The sequence below is a fragment of the Culex quinquefasciatus genome, chromosome 2, assembly GCF_015732765.1.
Source record: "Culex quinquefasciatus strain JHB chromosome 2, VPISU_Cqui_1.0_pri_paternal, whole genome shotgun sequence".
Taxonomy (NCBI): domain Eukaryota; kingdom Metazoa; phylum Arthropoda; class Insecta; order Diptera; family Culicidae; genus Culex; species Culex quinquefasciatus.
In genome coordinates, this window is record NC_051862.1 from 169,131,271 (window position 1) to 169,146,297 (window position 15,027).

General features: G+C 40.8%; 1 protein-coding gene across 1 annotated transcript; it reads right to left on the reverse strand.

Annotated features, from left to right (window-relative positions):
- Positions 1 to 153: 153 nt before the first annotated feature.
- Positions 154 to 10,339, reverse strand: LOC6031368 (adenosine kinase). Its single transcript, XM_001842127.2, has 5 exons — positions 10,322 to 10,339; positions 9,792 to 9,940; positions 9,493 to 9,654; positions 7,257 to 7,418; positions 154 to 1,248 (listed from the first exon to the last, which is right to left on the reverse strand). The coding sequence occupies exons 2-5, from the start codon at positions 9,818 to 9,820 to the stop codon at positions 441 to 443; spliced, it is 1,161 nt and encodes a 386-aa protein (XP_001842179.1). The 5' UTR covers positions 9,821 to 9,940; positions 10,322 to 10,339; the 3' UTR covers positions 154 to 440.
- Between the last annotated feature and the right edge of the window lie 4,688 nt (positions 10,340 to 15,027).

The window sequence follows — 15,027 nt, forward strand, 5'->3', positions numbered from 1 at the left end:
AGGTTAATTCTAGTAGGTATTTTCATCTGAAAAAAATAACAAAAAAAAAAAAAAAACAATTATGAGGCATGTCATTTTATGATTCAATAATATTAACACTTCTGGTATTAAAAAAATTGGGTTTTTTATCCAAAAAATACGCAAAACAAACGGCTGATACAACAAGGATAGCAATTTTATTTCCATTTGCATTTTTTAGCTTAATTTGTTTAACAAGTTAAAAAAGCGATACATAATGAGCTTGAGCTTAATAATTAATAACTATTCAATCTATCACCTAGCAAAAAAAAAAAAAAAACAAAATTTCTAATGAAAGGAATGAGATTCCCTAAGTACCTCTTAACAGCCAAATATGAGATTGAACAAATCACCGATCGAGTACAGCACCTGTACGACAATAGACGACAACTTAACATAACTTCCCGTGAGCTCAAGCACGCTTAAGTCTGCTTGGCCTTCAACAAATCTTCCTGCTGCGAGGTTGTGGGTGTCAGCGTCGGCGATGCCGGTAGTGACGAGGGCAGATTGCAGCCCACCTGGCGGATCACCTTCGCTGCTACCTTGCTTCCGTGGCGGATGCAGTCCGGCAGCGTCGGAGACTCTCCGTTCATGTACTTGTACAGGAAGCCGGCCACGAACGAATCGCCCGCACCGGTCGTGTCGACAACCGCCTTCTGGGGAATTATCGGAACCTGGTACGACTCCCCGTAGAATGCGCTCCCGTTGCCGTGATAGAACCGCACACATCGGCATCCATCCGTGGCGACCAGAATCTTTTCCCGATTGATCTTCAAATACTTCCGAATCAAACATTTGGCCAGCTCGTCAAAGTCTTCGCACTCGTAAATCTCCGCCAGGGCTACAAATTCGGTCAGATTTCCAAATACAAGATCCGCTTGCTCAACCATCCAGCGCATTTCCTTGGTAAAATTTTGCAAAATATAGGTCGCGTTCAGGTTCGTCACGAACAGATTTGCCGTGCCCTTGCAGTACTTCTCGTAAATGTACTGACAAATGTGAAACTTTTCCGGCACGAAATAACCCTCGACGTAAAACACGCGCACGTCCTCCTCGATGTCATCGTGGGCCGCCGAATTGCAGCTGCCAATCTTGCCCTGGCACCAGCGGGACGTTACAAACTCCTTCTTGAAGTGCAGCGACGCGCCAATGTTTGCGTTCAGACTGCGCTTGTCGCCGCTAATCAGGCAGATGCAAGTTCCGGTGCAGTGGTCCGGCAGTGTTTGGATGCTACGGGAAAGAGAAGAAGATCAGTATTTCTGTGTTAGTTTGTATTTGGATTGTTTTTGATAGAGTTTTGAACCAAAATGTAAGGCTTCACCTATTTGCCCTGTGGGATTTCCCTATCGAACCATTTTTGGGAAATCCCAACGGTCAATAATCCTCAGCAATGCATGCATGCAGGGTGGCCACCAGATTTCGATTTTCAATTTCCCGGTTTTTTCCCGGTTTTCTCCCGAGCCCAGAAGGAATTTTCCGAAATGTTTTTAAACCAAATTACAATGTTTTTTATGCTAACGTTAGTACCAACATACTTTTTGAACGCATACACTGCCGTTCTACGCATAATTGTCCCATGTTCAAAAAAGTGCAACTGAGAAAAACGCGATTGAAATTTTTCTACCGATTTCTGTGTTTCTACGCATAATTGTCCCGTGGGTTCCTATTCGCTTTATGTAACCCTAATCGCCCCAGTTAGCAGTTTATCACCCTTAATTGTGATTCTGTTGCTTTACAATAGATAAACAAGACATAATGGTTAGTAAAACTAATGATTCCGTGTAAGAAAATACTTGGTGAGACAATTATGCGTAGAAGTTTAACGATGGGACAAACAGACTTGGTGTTGTTTTCAATGAGTTTACGAACAAAGTACCAGATTTTATGTGTTTTTCTTAAAGTACACATCAAACTAAACTTAAAAATGTCATAAAGTCAAAATCGTCCAAAACTGACATGGGACAATTATGCGAAGAACGGCAGTACATTTGGTTCAAAGTTTGAATTCCTCAAGAAAGCTTTCAAATCTTGAGTAAAAAGTAAGTAAGTTGTAAACGAAGCCGTTTTTATCTGTTTCCAATCCAAACATCTAATTTCCATAATGATTGGGATTTTTCATCATCATACATGTAGATTTTATAAACTCAAAATAAAAAATCGTTTAATTTTTTAAAATGAGATTGATTATTACTACAATTTATTAATTTTGTAGAAAAGATTTAAAGTGATTTTTTCTTTTTTTTTTACCCAAATGTATTCGATTAAATGCAAAAATGTAAAACAATTTGAAGTAAATAAATGAATGTGAACAGTTAATAATAAAACGAAAAATACAACAAAGATGAAGAGCATTTAGCCATACCACTTAGAATGTAAATGAAATGTAATTATTATAATAAAGTTCAATAAAGACATATTCAATTTAAAAAAAAAAAAAAATTGTAGAAAAGATCTGCAAAAATAAATTGTTATCAACATTTATGTAAATGCTCGTGAATTCGTTAGTTGCCCCGAAAAATCAGGGAGCAAAAAAATATTTTTCAAAAAACATTGAAATTTCAATTGAAATTTAAGTGCAATCAGCTGAAATCAATATAAAATGCATTCCCTTGCGTTTAGAATCATTTTTAAGCATGTTTGGGTTGATTTAATAATCTTTTAATTTTTAAAATTTTACACCTCTTAAGATTTTTTGAAAATTTTCGATGCAAAATCTTTTTTTTCGATACAATTTTTGTTTTTGTCAGATCTTAGATTTTTTGAAAACTAATGATTGCAAAACAACTGAACTAGTGTAAAATGCCTTTTAAAACACTTTTTTCATTTAAATGTGAAGACTATGGCTTGTTATTTAAATTTTTATATTTTTTTTATTTTTTTGCCCCCCCCCCCTTGACCTCGGCCAGGGCCGAGGGACAAAAACTTTTTTAAATATTTGCATCGGCCTTAAATGGTTGAGAAAATTCTTTTCTGCTTTCTTTTTTGAATATTTTTGATCCATTCTTTTGTTGCTGAGATACAGGCCAAGAAAAATATTTAAAATAGTGTATTTTGTGTGACAATTTGAAAGAAATGTCTGATCTTTAAATTTTGAGAGATATTTACTGTAATGTTGTTTTCGTACCATGAGATCCATAATTGGGTACTAAAGCCCTATGTAAATTTTTATGTACAACGTTAAAAAACACGATTAAAAACCATTTCTGATCACTTTTTTTCATTTTAATGCAAAAATTTTTTCTGACAAGACAACATTTTTTCGATGGATCAACTATGGTCCCCTTGGAACGAGCTGTCAAGTAGGAGCTTTTCTGTCAAGAAGGACCGCGAGGTTAAGTTTTCAAAATTGATTTAAAAATCCATTTTAAACTCTTTGTGGTTGTACAAAGGGTCATTGTACTCAGAAAAATAACCTTTATCGCTGTAAACAATAAAATCAGCAATCTAAGCTTCATTTTAGGACCCAATTTCCACTTACAAAAAATCCTAATTTTTATTTGGTTCTATCCCATTCCCCAGAATCCCATTCCCCAGAATTCCATTCCCCACAATGCTATTCCCCAGAATGACCCATTCCCCAGAATCCCACTCCCCAGAATGATCCATTCCTTAGAATGACCCATTCCCCAGAAATATTTAGGACCTTGAAAAACATATTATAATGCCATTTAGTATAGCACCGTTTGGCATAAGCCTTCTCGACTTGTGAGAACTGCTGACACTATTTTTTTATTTTCATTCTTTAAGAAGGGAAAATTCTCTTTACTAGGGATAATTGCTAAAGGAAATTCAACTTGTGTCAGCATTCCGCAGTTATCACAAGTCAACAGAGTTTTCCCTTCTTTAAAGAAGGGAAAATTCTACTTCAAAGGGAAAATAAAACTTTTGGCAGACAGTCAAGAGAATTGTCCCCTCTTTAAAGAAGGGAAAATTCTACTTTAAAGGGAAAATTAAACTTTTGTCAGCAATACTGACAGGTAAGTGAGTTTTCCCTTCTTTAAAAAAGGGAAAATTCAACTTTCGTCAGCAATTATCACATATCAAGAGAGTTTTCCTTTCTTTAAAAAAGGAAACATTTAACTTTTGTCAGCAGTTATCACAATAAAGGCGAATCACAATAAAGGCGAAGATTTAATATAAATACTTCACACTAGAGCGTCCAATTTCCCGTCCCGGGAAAAAAAATCTCGGGAATTCCCGGGATTTCCCGTAAAAATTTATTTCCCGTTTCCCGGGAAATTTATAAATTTCCCGGGAATTCCCGAAATTCAAGCGGATGTATACATTTTCTTATTTTTTGGATATATATATTTTTTTAAATGCTCTAGAAAAAATTAAGAAACTCAATTTAATACCAAGATTTATTTCTGATATTAGTATTAGTTTCTGAAGCAACTGCAAATAGACCTTGCTTAATGAAAATAAACTTTTACAATTCAGGTAAACTTTTTAAAAAATAATTGGATACAGAATAAAGAATGCGAATAGTTTACGTTTTTGTTTACTTCAATTCGTTCAAAAAAAAAAAAAAAAAGACAATTTAAAGTAAAAGAATTATGGAGCATCCCAAGTAGCACACTTTATTCGCCAAGAGATTTCCGAACTGCTTGTTGAACTCGTTTACTATGTTTTCCCAACGTCCCTGAGGGCTCTTGAACGCTGGAAAAAGCGCACGTTTTTCTGTTGTTGAACATCTCTTCATCAGTCAGAAATGTGCGTGGTTTAAGTTAGTTTTGCATCATTGCATAGAGAACGTTTGTTAAACATGTCATAAGAACTCTTGACTAAAAGATTCTGAATTGGGTTTGGTGAACGTTGTTAGAACCTTTTAACAATATCCTGCCTTTAAGATTCAGAAGTGAGTTAAAAAAACGTTTTGAGAACCGTCCAAGAACATATCGTGGCAGACAAGAAATTTAAAGAGGCTTTTCATAGTATACGTCCCAAGTTTTCGCTTTAAATATATTTATCTTTATTTTAAACTTTATTTGTAAGTAATGTCACTTTACGATACTTTAACTACTAGTTTTGTGATTTGTCAGTTTTGATAGGGATACGATGGATAATAAAAATATCAGCAAAAAATAAAATCATTCAATTTCATTATTATGCTTATGGAGATATTTTTTTTCAATTTTTAAGTACTAATCAACATCGCCTGCTGCTATATAATACTCTGCTGCTGGTTCCCCCGGTGGCTGCATTTTCAGTTTTCCTTTTTGATGAAGAATCCTCACGGCAAGTATCGAACCCTCGATCACTCCAAATGTTAAGTCCGGGCGCGCGTCTGCATCTTTCCACGAGGGGTTATGTTGGATGAGCTGGCCTAAACGTCAATTAGAAGTCTGCGGTCATCTAGCTTTTACCAAGTTCACTAACAGTTTGCTAAAACTTCCCTTGAACATAAGCTGTTTCTAATTTTAGAACTATCTGTGCTTGTTTCGTCAACATGTTCTTTCTCGGTTTTTAAAACACGAAGGCAAACTTTACATTAACAACTTGTTTACGAGAAATCCCAGCCGAAGCCAAAGGTCAAATCTACTATGCTATCATGTTTAGCAAACTGAAATGAAACATCATGTCTACAAATTTCATTTTGCTCTCCGAGTTCTACAAGCATGTTTCATTTAAGTCAGAATAAACTTCAAAATGAACTTTTCGTAATCCGTTGCTAGATTTGGCATTTATGTTACACAACCATGTTTAACAATGGTTTTTTGATCAAAATTTGAACAAATTACAAATTGTTATGACACTAGTTCAATAATTAACGTATAAAAACGCTTGTGCAGCAATTGTTCAACAAAAAATAAAAAGCGATGTTTTTCTTGCTACTTGGGATGGGTGCAAGAAAGGGTGTTAGAAGGTTTAACATGAAAAAAAAATCGAAGAGCGGTAGTGGGATGATGAAAATTTATCGTATAATTTAAATCATGTTTTCGTTCCATTAAAAAACGTTCAACAGAAGTCATTTATAAACCTGAAAACCAAGTGGAACAAAAAACCTTAAAAAATCATTGAAAAACTACTTTGTATTGTTTAAGAGGTGCCCGAAAAATGCAAACATGGTTTAAAAACATGCTTCAAATATTTGAAAACATGAGTTGTTTGAAGTAAAACAAACACGAGAAGTTTGATTTTTAAAGAAAAACTTAAAAGCTTAAACCATTTTGTTTCAAGAAAATGGAATGGGATTCTAGGGAATGGGATTCTAGGGAATGGACCATTCTGGGGAATGGAATTCTGGGGAATGGGATAGAACCTTTTATTTTATGCAAAACTAATATTTTAGCAAAAAAAGGTCGAATTGAAAATATCCAAATCATGAAACATAAGATTATTTTTACCAACATGGTAGTAAATGGTAATTGGCACAATATACAAATTTGAAACAAATATTTGTAGAAAAAAAAAAACAAAAAAAATCCAAAATAGTAAGAAAGGCAAAAGGTGCACTTTAATTCAAATACATAAAATTTCTAAACGAATGCAAATTATAGATTTATCATTCAAATATTTTTTAAACATTTTCTGATTGGTCAAAAACAATTCGCCCGTAATTCATTGCACCTTAAGCATGGTTGTTATTTTTTTGCTTCAAAGCAATTTGTTAATTTTTTTTCTCTCAAATATTTTGCTTGGGACAAATGGCCGCCATTGCGGGATTGTCCTCGGGACTCCCTGAGACCGCTCGTGGTACCCCCAGGTGTACATGTCCCCAGGTTGAGAATCGCTGGTAGAGGAAAAATTTCGTTTTATTTAAAAAAAATTGAAGATTAAAAATACAATAGGATACAACAGAAAAAAAAACATCCATAACCAAGAAGAATAAGTCTATTACACAAATTCAAACATAGTTTTCGCGAATTCTTCCTTTAGAATAACAGGAATAATATTCTAATTGAGAAAAGAACATATTGAACTCATTAAAGAGGCTTTTGTAAAAATTTTACTAAACTTAAAATATTTTCCCGGTTTGTCAGTCGAATTCCCGAGTTTTTCCCGGTTTTCTCCCGGTGAATAAAAATCCCGGTTTTTCCCGGTTTTTTCCCGAGGTGGCCACCCTGATGCATGTTATCACTCCTCTTCACTTCGAGTGTTTACATGCACCGGCTAAAACGAGTAATGCACTGAAAAAACGATCAAACAAGCGCACTTGCATCCAACCCGTTAATTACATCGCAATAACAAAACCATAAAACAAACATAGCCACATCAAGCGATGCAGAATCTCTTACCATGTGTTCAGCGAGCTGTCCTTCAGAATCTTGGTTATAATTTCTCCATTCTCATCAGCGCCGACGGCACCACAGAAAATCACGTTCTTTTCGCCAAGGCCCCGCAGGATCCGCGTCGTATTCAGCGCCGACCCCCCCGGGTTGTACTTTGGCGGGCCGCATCTGAAGGTAAAAGTTTGTTCAGTTAGAGGCTAGTAGAGCCGCATGCTGTTGGGACATTTTTTGCCTTTCTTACCAAAGAAAGGTCTAGGGTTTGCTTTTGGCTCCGACTCAAAATCAAGCTTCTTTATCAAATCAATTCTCGAGAAATATTAATTGGAAAAATTTGCAAAAAATCATGGACGATCGATTTCCGTCGCCTCGCCGACAAGTTGTCAAGTTGAGCTTCACATGCAGACGCGAGTAATGCTGGCGCGTATAAGGTTTTGATACTAGATAACCCCCTTTTTGTACAAGTTGCCCTATCGATTGCTCGTTCATCACTCACACACATCGCCTAACATGATTATCTCTGCTACACGCAGAAAAATAAGGCCTATTTGAATCAACAAAACATTTTGTTGATTTGAAAATCCAGATTTTTGTTGAATCAACGCTAAACGTCAACAAAAGATTTTTGTGGAATTCTTCATGTAAACTAATGTCAAAAACAAAAACAATGACTTTTATATCCCGCCGTTTGGCATGCATGATTTTTAAAACCCGCCAAACAAATCCTAGTAAACTGGGGTTGCGATGGCCAAAAAAATCTTGTCAAATATTTTCTGTTGTGTAGAACCACACGGTTCTTACCCCGGCGAACACAGTTCAGATTAATTCTGTTTTATTCCAGCCTCAAGTCCGCTGTTCATGATGTCCGGCTCATCCCAGCGTGTGGCAGCTCCACTAGGCACTAGGACAGATCGCCAACCATCCGAAATAATCGGGAAGATAGTAGGTGAAACTCAAAACGGATGTTGCACGTTCAAAGCAGGTTGCGCCTGGCCACAAATATCATGATGTCGAGAATTTCTTTGATTTTAGATCTTTCTGTGATTCCCAGTAGAAGTTTTTGAAAGATCACGGTGTTTTAATCTGTTATGATACGACATCAGGTACGAACAAAGAAATCCCTGGACATGTACAAGACCCTGACAGCAAAATCATGAAAATAAAAAAAAATGATTGAATAAAACCCTGCATTCCTCTGTTTGAAACATATATTAGTCACAGTTTTAACAATAAACATTAAACTTTTTTATTTATTCTTTTGTTGAGCACCATTTCTTTTTGGATTTTATTGAAAATTATTGAAAAGAATGCAAATAAAATAAAATTGGAATCGTTTAATTGATAGCCATTTCGGTCGGAGCAACGATAGTGGGCGACCTTTTGCGAAACTAGCGTCCATTACGGCCATTATTCCAGTTTCACTGGTCCCGACGTGTATGGTTGCATAGCTTGCATATTTTCCGTTCCGATGGAAGTCTTGTTGAAGTCCTGTCCAATGGTAGCCATCTCCTGGTTCTCACGTTCCGGCCAACCAGATTCATTATCCTGCGCAAATCTACCATGATCCGGCTAGTGAACGATCTGCCCTTTTCCATTACTTGTTCCTTCACCGGGGTGAGCCGGACGCATGAACAGCGGACTTGAGGCTAGAATAAAACAAAATAATCTGAATTTTGTTCGCCGGAGTAAGAACCGTGTGGTTCTACACAACAACAGAAAATATTTGACAAGAATTTTTTGGCCATCGCAACCCCAGTTTACTAGGATTTGTTTGGCGGGTTTTAAAAATCATGCATGCCAAACGGCGGGATATAAAAGTCATTGTTTTTGTTTTTGACATTAGTTTACATGAAGAATTGAGAAAATCAAGGTTTGTTTCAACGCAAAATCGGCGTTGATTATATCCAACAAAATTTTTGTTGAAACAAACCTCGTACAGGCTGATTCTACAAAACATTTTTCTGCGTGTAAGCGACAGTGTTGTTTTTGAATTGACTAAACGCTCACTAAAATGGATCAATTTTGGAACAACGATATCAACTGAAAATTTGGTCCAGATATCTTCCTTTAGTAAGAAAGGCTCTATCTCACCCCAGGTGGGATTAAATCGGGGTTTTTTTTCCTGGCGTACCGCAAAGCGGCAGTAATTTCGCGCCGCGCCGGAATTGACCGGAGGTGTGGCCCCCCTCCCACCTCCACTCCACCCTGCCACACGTGTGGGTATTTATCGACCCATCACACTTACGTTTCCATGGTGACCGCACCGAGCCGGGCCAACTTGTCCGCAGGAATTTCCCGCTGGTCATCCTCCTTCAGATCAAAGTCCTTCAAAATTTGCGTATCGCGAAGCTCCACACTAACGTCCAGCAGCACATTCCCGAAGGCCACAAGCCGGGGACATCGATCACTGGCAGCAGCGGGAGGAAACGAAAAGAATGTTTAATTTTAATCTTTTGCGCGCTTTACATGGCGCGCCGCGGCGGGATTACATGACCGCCACCACAGCTCGTGATGGAAAAACGGGTCAGTAACTTCGTCACTCACCAGCTGCTGATTGGTGTGCCGTTAGTCATCCTGGGCGAATTTAACACCTTCGCGCGATTACTTTTGCAGTCAACCTTGTGATCAACCAATTATATGTTGAGGCGCTTAAATTTGCATTCTAATCTGGCCCACAGACGATCCACTACTGCCAGGGTTGCCACATTTGATTCTGTATTTTTGAGGGTCAAAAATCTGTATATCTGTATCAGGGGGACGAAAATCTGTATTTGGAATCTGTATTGACATTTTTAAACAATTTTTCAAAAAACAAAATATTCCAAATTGTTTTTTAATGCATAAAAATGCTCCACAATCTAAAATTTAATGTTTGGGCTCATCGAGCAATTGAAAAAAAAAATATTTTAAGAATTAAAATTATTTGATTTTAATAAAAAATAGGGAAAATCTGTATATCTGTATGTTTTTCTTAAAATCTGTATTTCTTTATTTACAGATTCTGTATGACCTCATCACCTCAAAAATCTGTAAAATACAGATAAATCTGTATTTGTGGCAACCCTGACTACTGCAACTTGCAAGGCAGCAGCAGCGAGAAAAAGTAAAACCAGTTCATTTCAAGGACGTAGCTGTCAGTGTAACCAGAATGCAAAATCAAAACAAGACGCTGTCAGCGCACGTGGGGTTCATTCGGTGGTTCATTTCGCATGTGTACAGATTTACTTGATTGCACTTGATACAGACAGATGCAGGAGAAGAATTTCTGTATCATAGGGTAACGTAGAGCTACGTTTTGGTGCTCTATTGATAATCTGGAGTTTTTTTTGAAAAGGTCCAATAAATAAAATTTTCAGTTTTTGCTTTTTGGGTGTTTTTAAACCGCCTTGAGTCAGGGGTATTAAAAAACACCCAAAAAGTAAAAACTGAAAATTTGGTTTATTGGACCTTTTAAAAAAAAACTCCAGAAGTGTTAAATAATCCAGACTTTTTGAGCGAAGATGGCGTTATCAACTGTGCACGACCGCACAGTGGTATCAACATTAGAAATAGTGTGGCTGTCAGGCCATTGGGTCCTAAAATGAAGCTTAGATTGCTGATATTATTGTTTACAGCGATAAAGCTTATTTTTCTGAGTACAATGACCCATTGCACGACCACAAAGAGTTAAAAATGGATTTTTGAATCAATTTTGAAAAATTAACCCCGCGGTCCTACTTGACAGAAAAGCTCCTACTTGACAGCTCTTTCCAAGGGGACCATAGTTGATCCATCGAAAAAATGTTGTCTTGACAAAAAAAAAATTTGCGTTAAAATGAAAAAAAGTGATCAGAAATGGTTTTTAATCGTGTTTTTTACCGTTGTACATAAAAAATTACATAGGGCTTTAGTACCCAATTGCACACTTTTAATGTTGGTACGTGATTTTGAAATTGGGTCCAATTGAAGCAAAGATTGCTGATAATATTGTTTACAGCGATAAAGCTTATTTTTCTGCGTACAATGACCCTTTGTACGACCACAAAGAGTTTTTAAATCAATTTTGAAAAATTAACCTTGTGGTCCTTCTTGACAGAAAGGTCCTACTTGACAGCTCGTTCCAAGGGAACCATAGTTGATCCATCGAAAAAATGTTGCCTTGTCAACTTAATTTTTTTGCATTAAAATAAAAAAGTGATCAGAAATGGTTTCTAAGCATATTTTTAATCGTGTGTGTGTGTGTGTGGTCCAATCCAATACCCGCTAACCGGTAGCAATATTATGGGAAAGTATAGTTTGTATCAGACTTTGTATATGCCAAATGCTGATACAACTTATCTCAGTCCCGGGTATTAGGTGGTGATAGCCCTTGCGCTGCTTCCAACGACCCGTTTCAGAATGACAGAGCTCCTTGCGGTCCAATTCCGAGGTCGCTGGGCATTGTTCGGCCCAGCCTGAACATAGAAGCAAGCATCTGAAGGAACTTACTTTACTTTTACTGCTCGTACAACCTCCGGGTCATGAGCTGTCTCCAGATGCGCTGCCACTGGACTCGGTCCTGGGCTGCTACTCTCCAATTTCGCTGCGGAACTCCCACACTTTCCAGATCTTCCTCCACTTGGTTCAACCACCTTGCACGTTGCGCCCCCCTCCGCCGCGTTCCAACCGGCTCCGAATTAAACACCAACTTCACCGGATTGATAGTCTGGTTCGGTTGGCGCGCATCCAGCGCGTCCGGCATTCTTGCGACGTGTCCGGCCCAACGGATTCGGCCTGCCTTGGCGACCTTCCGAATACTTGGCTTGCCGTAGAGTTGCGCCAGCTCGTGGTTCATCCTTCTCCTCCATACAGTGTTCTCACGCACGCCGCCAAAGATCGTCCTAAGCACTCGTCGCTCAAAAACTTCAAGCGCTTGCAGGTCCTCCTCGAGCATCGTCCACGTCTCGTGCCCGTAGAGGACGACGGGTCTTATCAGCGTTTCATACATGGTACACTTTGTACGCCGGGAAAGGTGACCAGACCGTAAGGTCTTGTGGAGTCCGTAGTAGGCACGACTACCGGTGATGATGCGCCTCCGAATTTCTCTGCTGCAGTTGTTGTCCGACGTCACCAACGATCCGAGGTACAAACTCCTCCACAACCTCGAACTCGTCGCCGTCGATCGTCACGCTCGGTCCTTTGCGAGTCCTAAGGGACTCGGTTCCTCCTGCCAGCAGATATTTCGTCTTCGCCACATTCACCTTCAATCCAACCTTATCCGCTTCCCGCTTCAATTCGGTGTACCGCCTGGCCACATCCTCGAACGTTCTGCCGACAATGTCCATGTCGTCGGCGTAGCAGATGAACTGGTTGGACCGGTTGATGATCGTGCCCCGCATGTTGAAGCCCGCCCGCCTCATAACACCTTCAAGCCCAATGTTGAAACAGAGGCCGGAGATACCGTCGCCTTGTCGCAGTCCCTTGCGCGATTCGATCGGGTCGGACATCGCTCCCGAAATCTTCACGCTGCACCGTGCCCCGTCCATCGTCGATTTCACCAGTCTGATCAGCTTCCCGGAAAGCCGTTCTCGTACATGATCTTCCATAGCTCTTCGCGATCGACCGAGTCGTACGCGGCTTTGAAATCGATGAACAGGTGGTGCGTCGGGATCTGGTACTCGCGACATTTTTGGAGGATTTGGCGTAGCAAAAGATTTGGTCCGTCGTCGATTTCCTCCACGAAACCGGCTTGGTACGTCCCAACGAAATCCTTTGCTCGCTCCGACAGACGACAGAAGATGATCTGAGACAGCACTTTGTAGGCCGCGTTGAGAATAGTGATGGCTCGATAGTTCTCACATTCCAACTTGTCCCCCTTCAGATCGGGCATATTACTCTCTTTCCACTCCTCCGGTAGCTGTTCTGTGTCCCAGACCTTGACTATCAGCCGGTGTAGACAGGCCGCCAGCTTGTCCGGCCCATCTTGATGAGTTCAGCACCGATACCATCCTTACCCGCTGCTTTGTTGTTCTTCAGCTTCTTGATGGCATCCTTAACCTCCTCATCGTGGGTGCTGGCTCGTCCTCGCCGTCCACCATACCGCTGACGTCGTTTCCGTCGTCCTGGTACTCCGCCTCTGGGCCGTTCAGGTGCTCGTCGAAGTGCTGCTTCCACCTTTCGATCACCTCACGCTCGTCCGTCAAGATGCCTCCGTCCTTGTCCCGGCACATTTCGGCTCGCGGCATGAAGCCAGTCCGGGATTGACTGAGTTTCTTGTAGAACTTACGCGTTTCGTTGGAGCGATACAGCTGTTCCATGTCCTGGCACTCCAACTCTTCCAGGCGGCGCTTCTTGTCCCGAAAGAGATGGGTTTGCTGTCTTCGCAACTGTTTGTACGACTCCTTGTTCCCACGGGTGTTGTGCAGCAGCCACTTGTCCCGCGCCTTTTTCTCGTCCCAAATCGCCTGACATTCCTCGTCGAACCAGCCGTTCCGTCGAACTCGGTCCACGTACCCGATGGCGCTCGATGCCGCTGCGTTGATGGCTGCTTCCATATGGCTCCAGCAGGCCTCCAGAGGGGCTTCGGCAAGCTCACCTCGTCAGGCAACGCAGCTTCGAGTTCCCGCGCGTACTGGGTAGCGACCTCAGGATCCTTGAGCCGCTCCAGATTATACCGCTGCGGGCGACGGTACCGGATCTTGTTGACCTCAGACAGGCGTTGGCGCAGCTTTGCCACCACCAGGTAGTGGTCCGAGTCGATGTCCGCGCCACGGTAGGTTCTGACGTCGATTATGTCCGAGAAGTGCCGACCATCGATGAGAACATGGTCGATTTGCGTCTCCGTGTCGTTTGGTGATCTCCAGGTGTACTTGTATAGGGAGTGCTGGAAGAAGGTACTACGTATGGCCATGTTTCGGGAGGTAGCGAAATCGATGAGTCGTAGGCCGTTCTCGTTCGTCTGCTGGTGAGCGCTGAACCTCCCAATAACCGGTCTAAACTCCTCCTCCTGGCCGACTTGAGCGTTTAAGTCGCCGATGACAATCTTGACGTCGTGTTTTGACACTTCCTGTACTCGCGGTCAAGAAGCTCGTAGAAAGCGTCCTTGTCATCGGCGTCGCTTCCCATGTGCGGGCTGTGCACGTTGATAATGCTCAGGTTGAAGAATCGGCCCTTGATTCTCAACCGGCACATTCTGTCGTTGACTGGCCACCAACCAATCACGCGCTTCGACATTTCGCCCAACACTATAAAAGCTGTCCCCAGCTCGTGTATTGCCGCCGCTCCAATACATAGTGTAGTCACCGTACACCCGGTGGTCCTTCCCCGTCCAGCACACCTCCTGCAGCGCCACGACTTCGAGACCGCGGACCCGCAATTCGTTGTGAAGAATGCGGTCGCTCCCATCGAAGTTGAGGGACCTGCAGTTCCACGTCCCGAGTAGCATCTGAAGGAAACTCGATCTATATTTAGACTTCCAATCCCCTCAGGCAAATCAGGGATCAGCGCGTATTTAATATGAGAGGATAACATGTTTCAACACTACGGATCCATTCCCTGCTAGAGTGTGAACCTTCTGATGGCCGACTGCTTAGCGTCCCAGACCACCAATCCAGAGGTGTGAGATCGAATCTCACCTGATTCATTTTCGTTTTTGTTCATATTCAAAGTTCAAATTTATGATTCCAAATTTCAAAGGTACCGACCGGGATTTGATCCCTGAACCTTCTGCTTGTGAGACAGAAGCCGTAAGCATTAAGCCACAGAGCCGGTCTTCTAAGCATATTTTTAATCGTTGTACTTAAAAATTTACATAGGGCTTTAT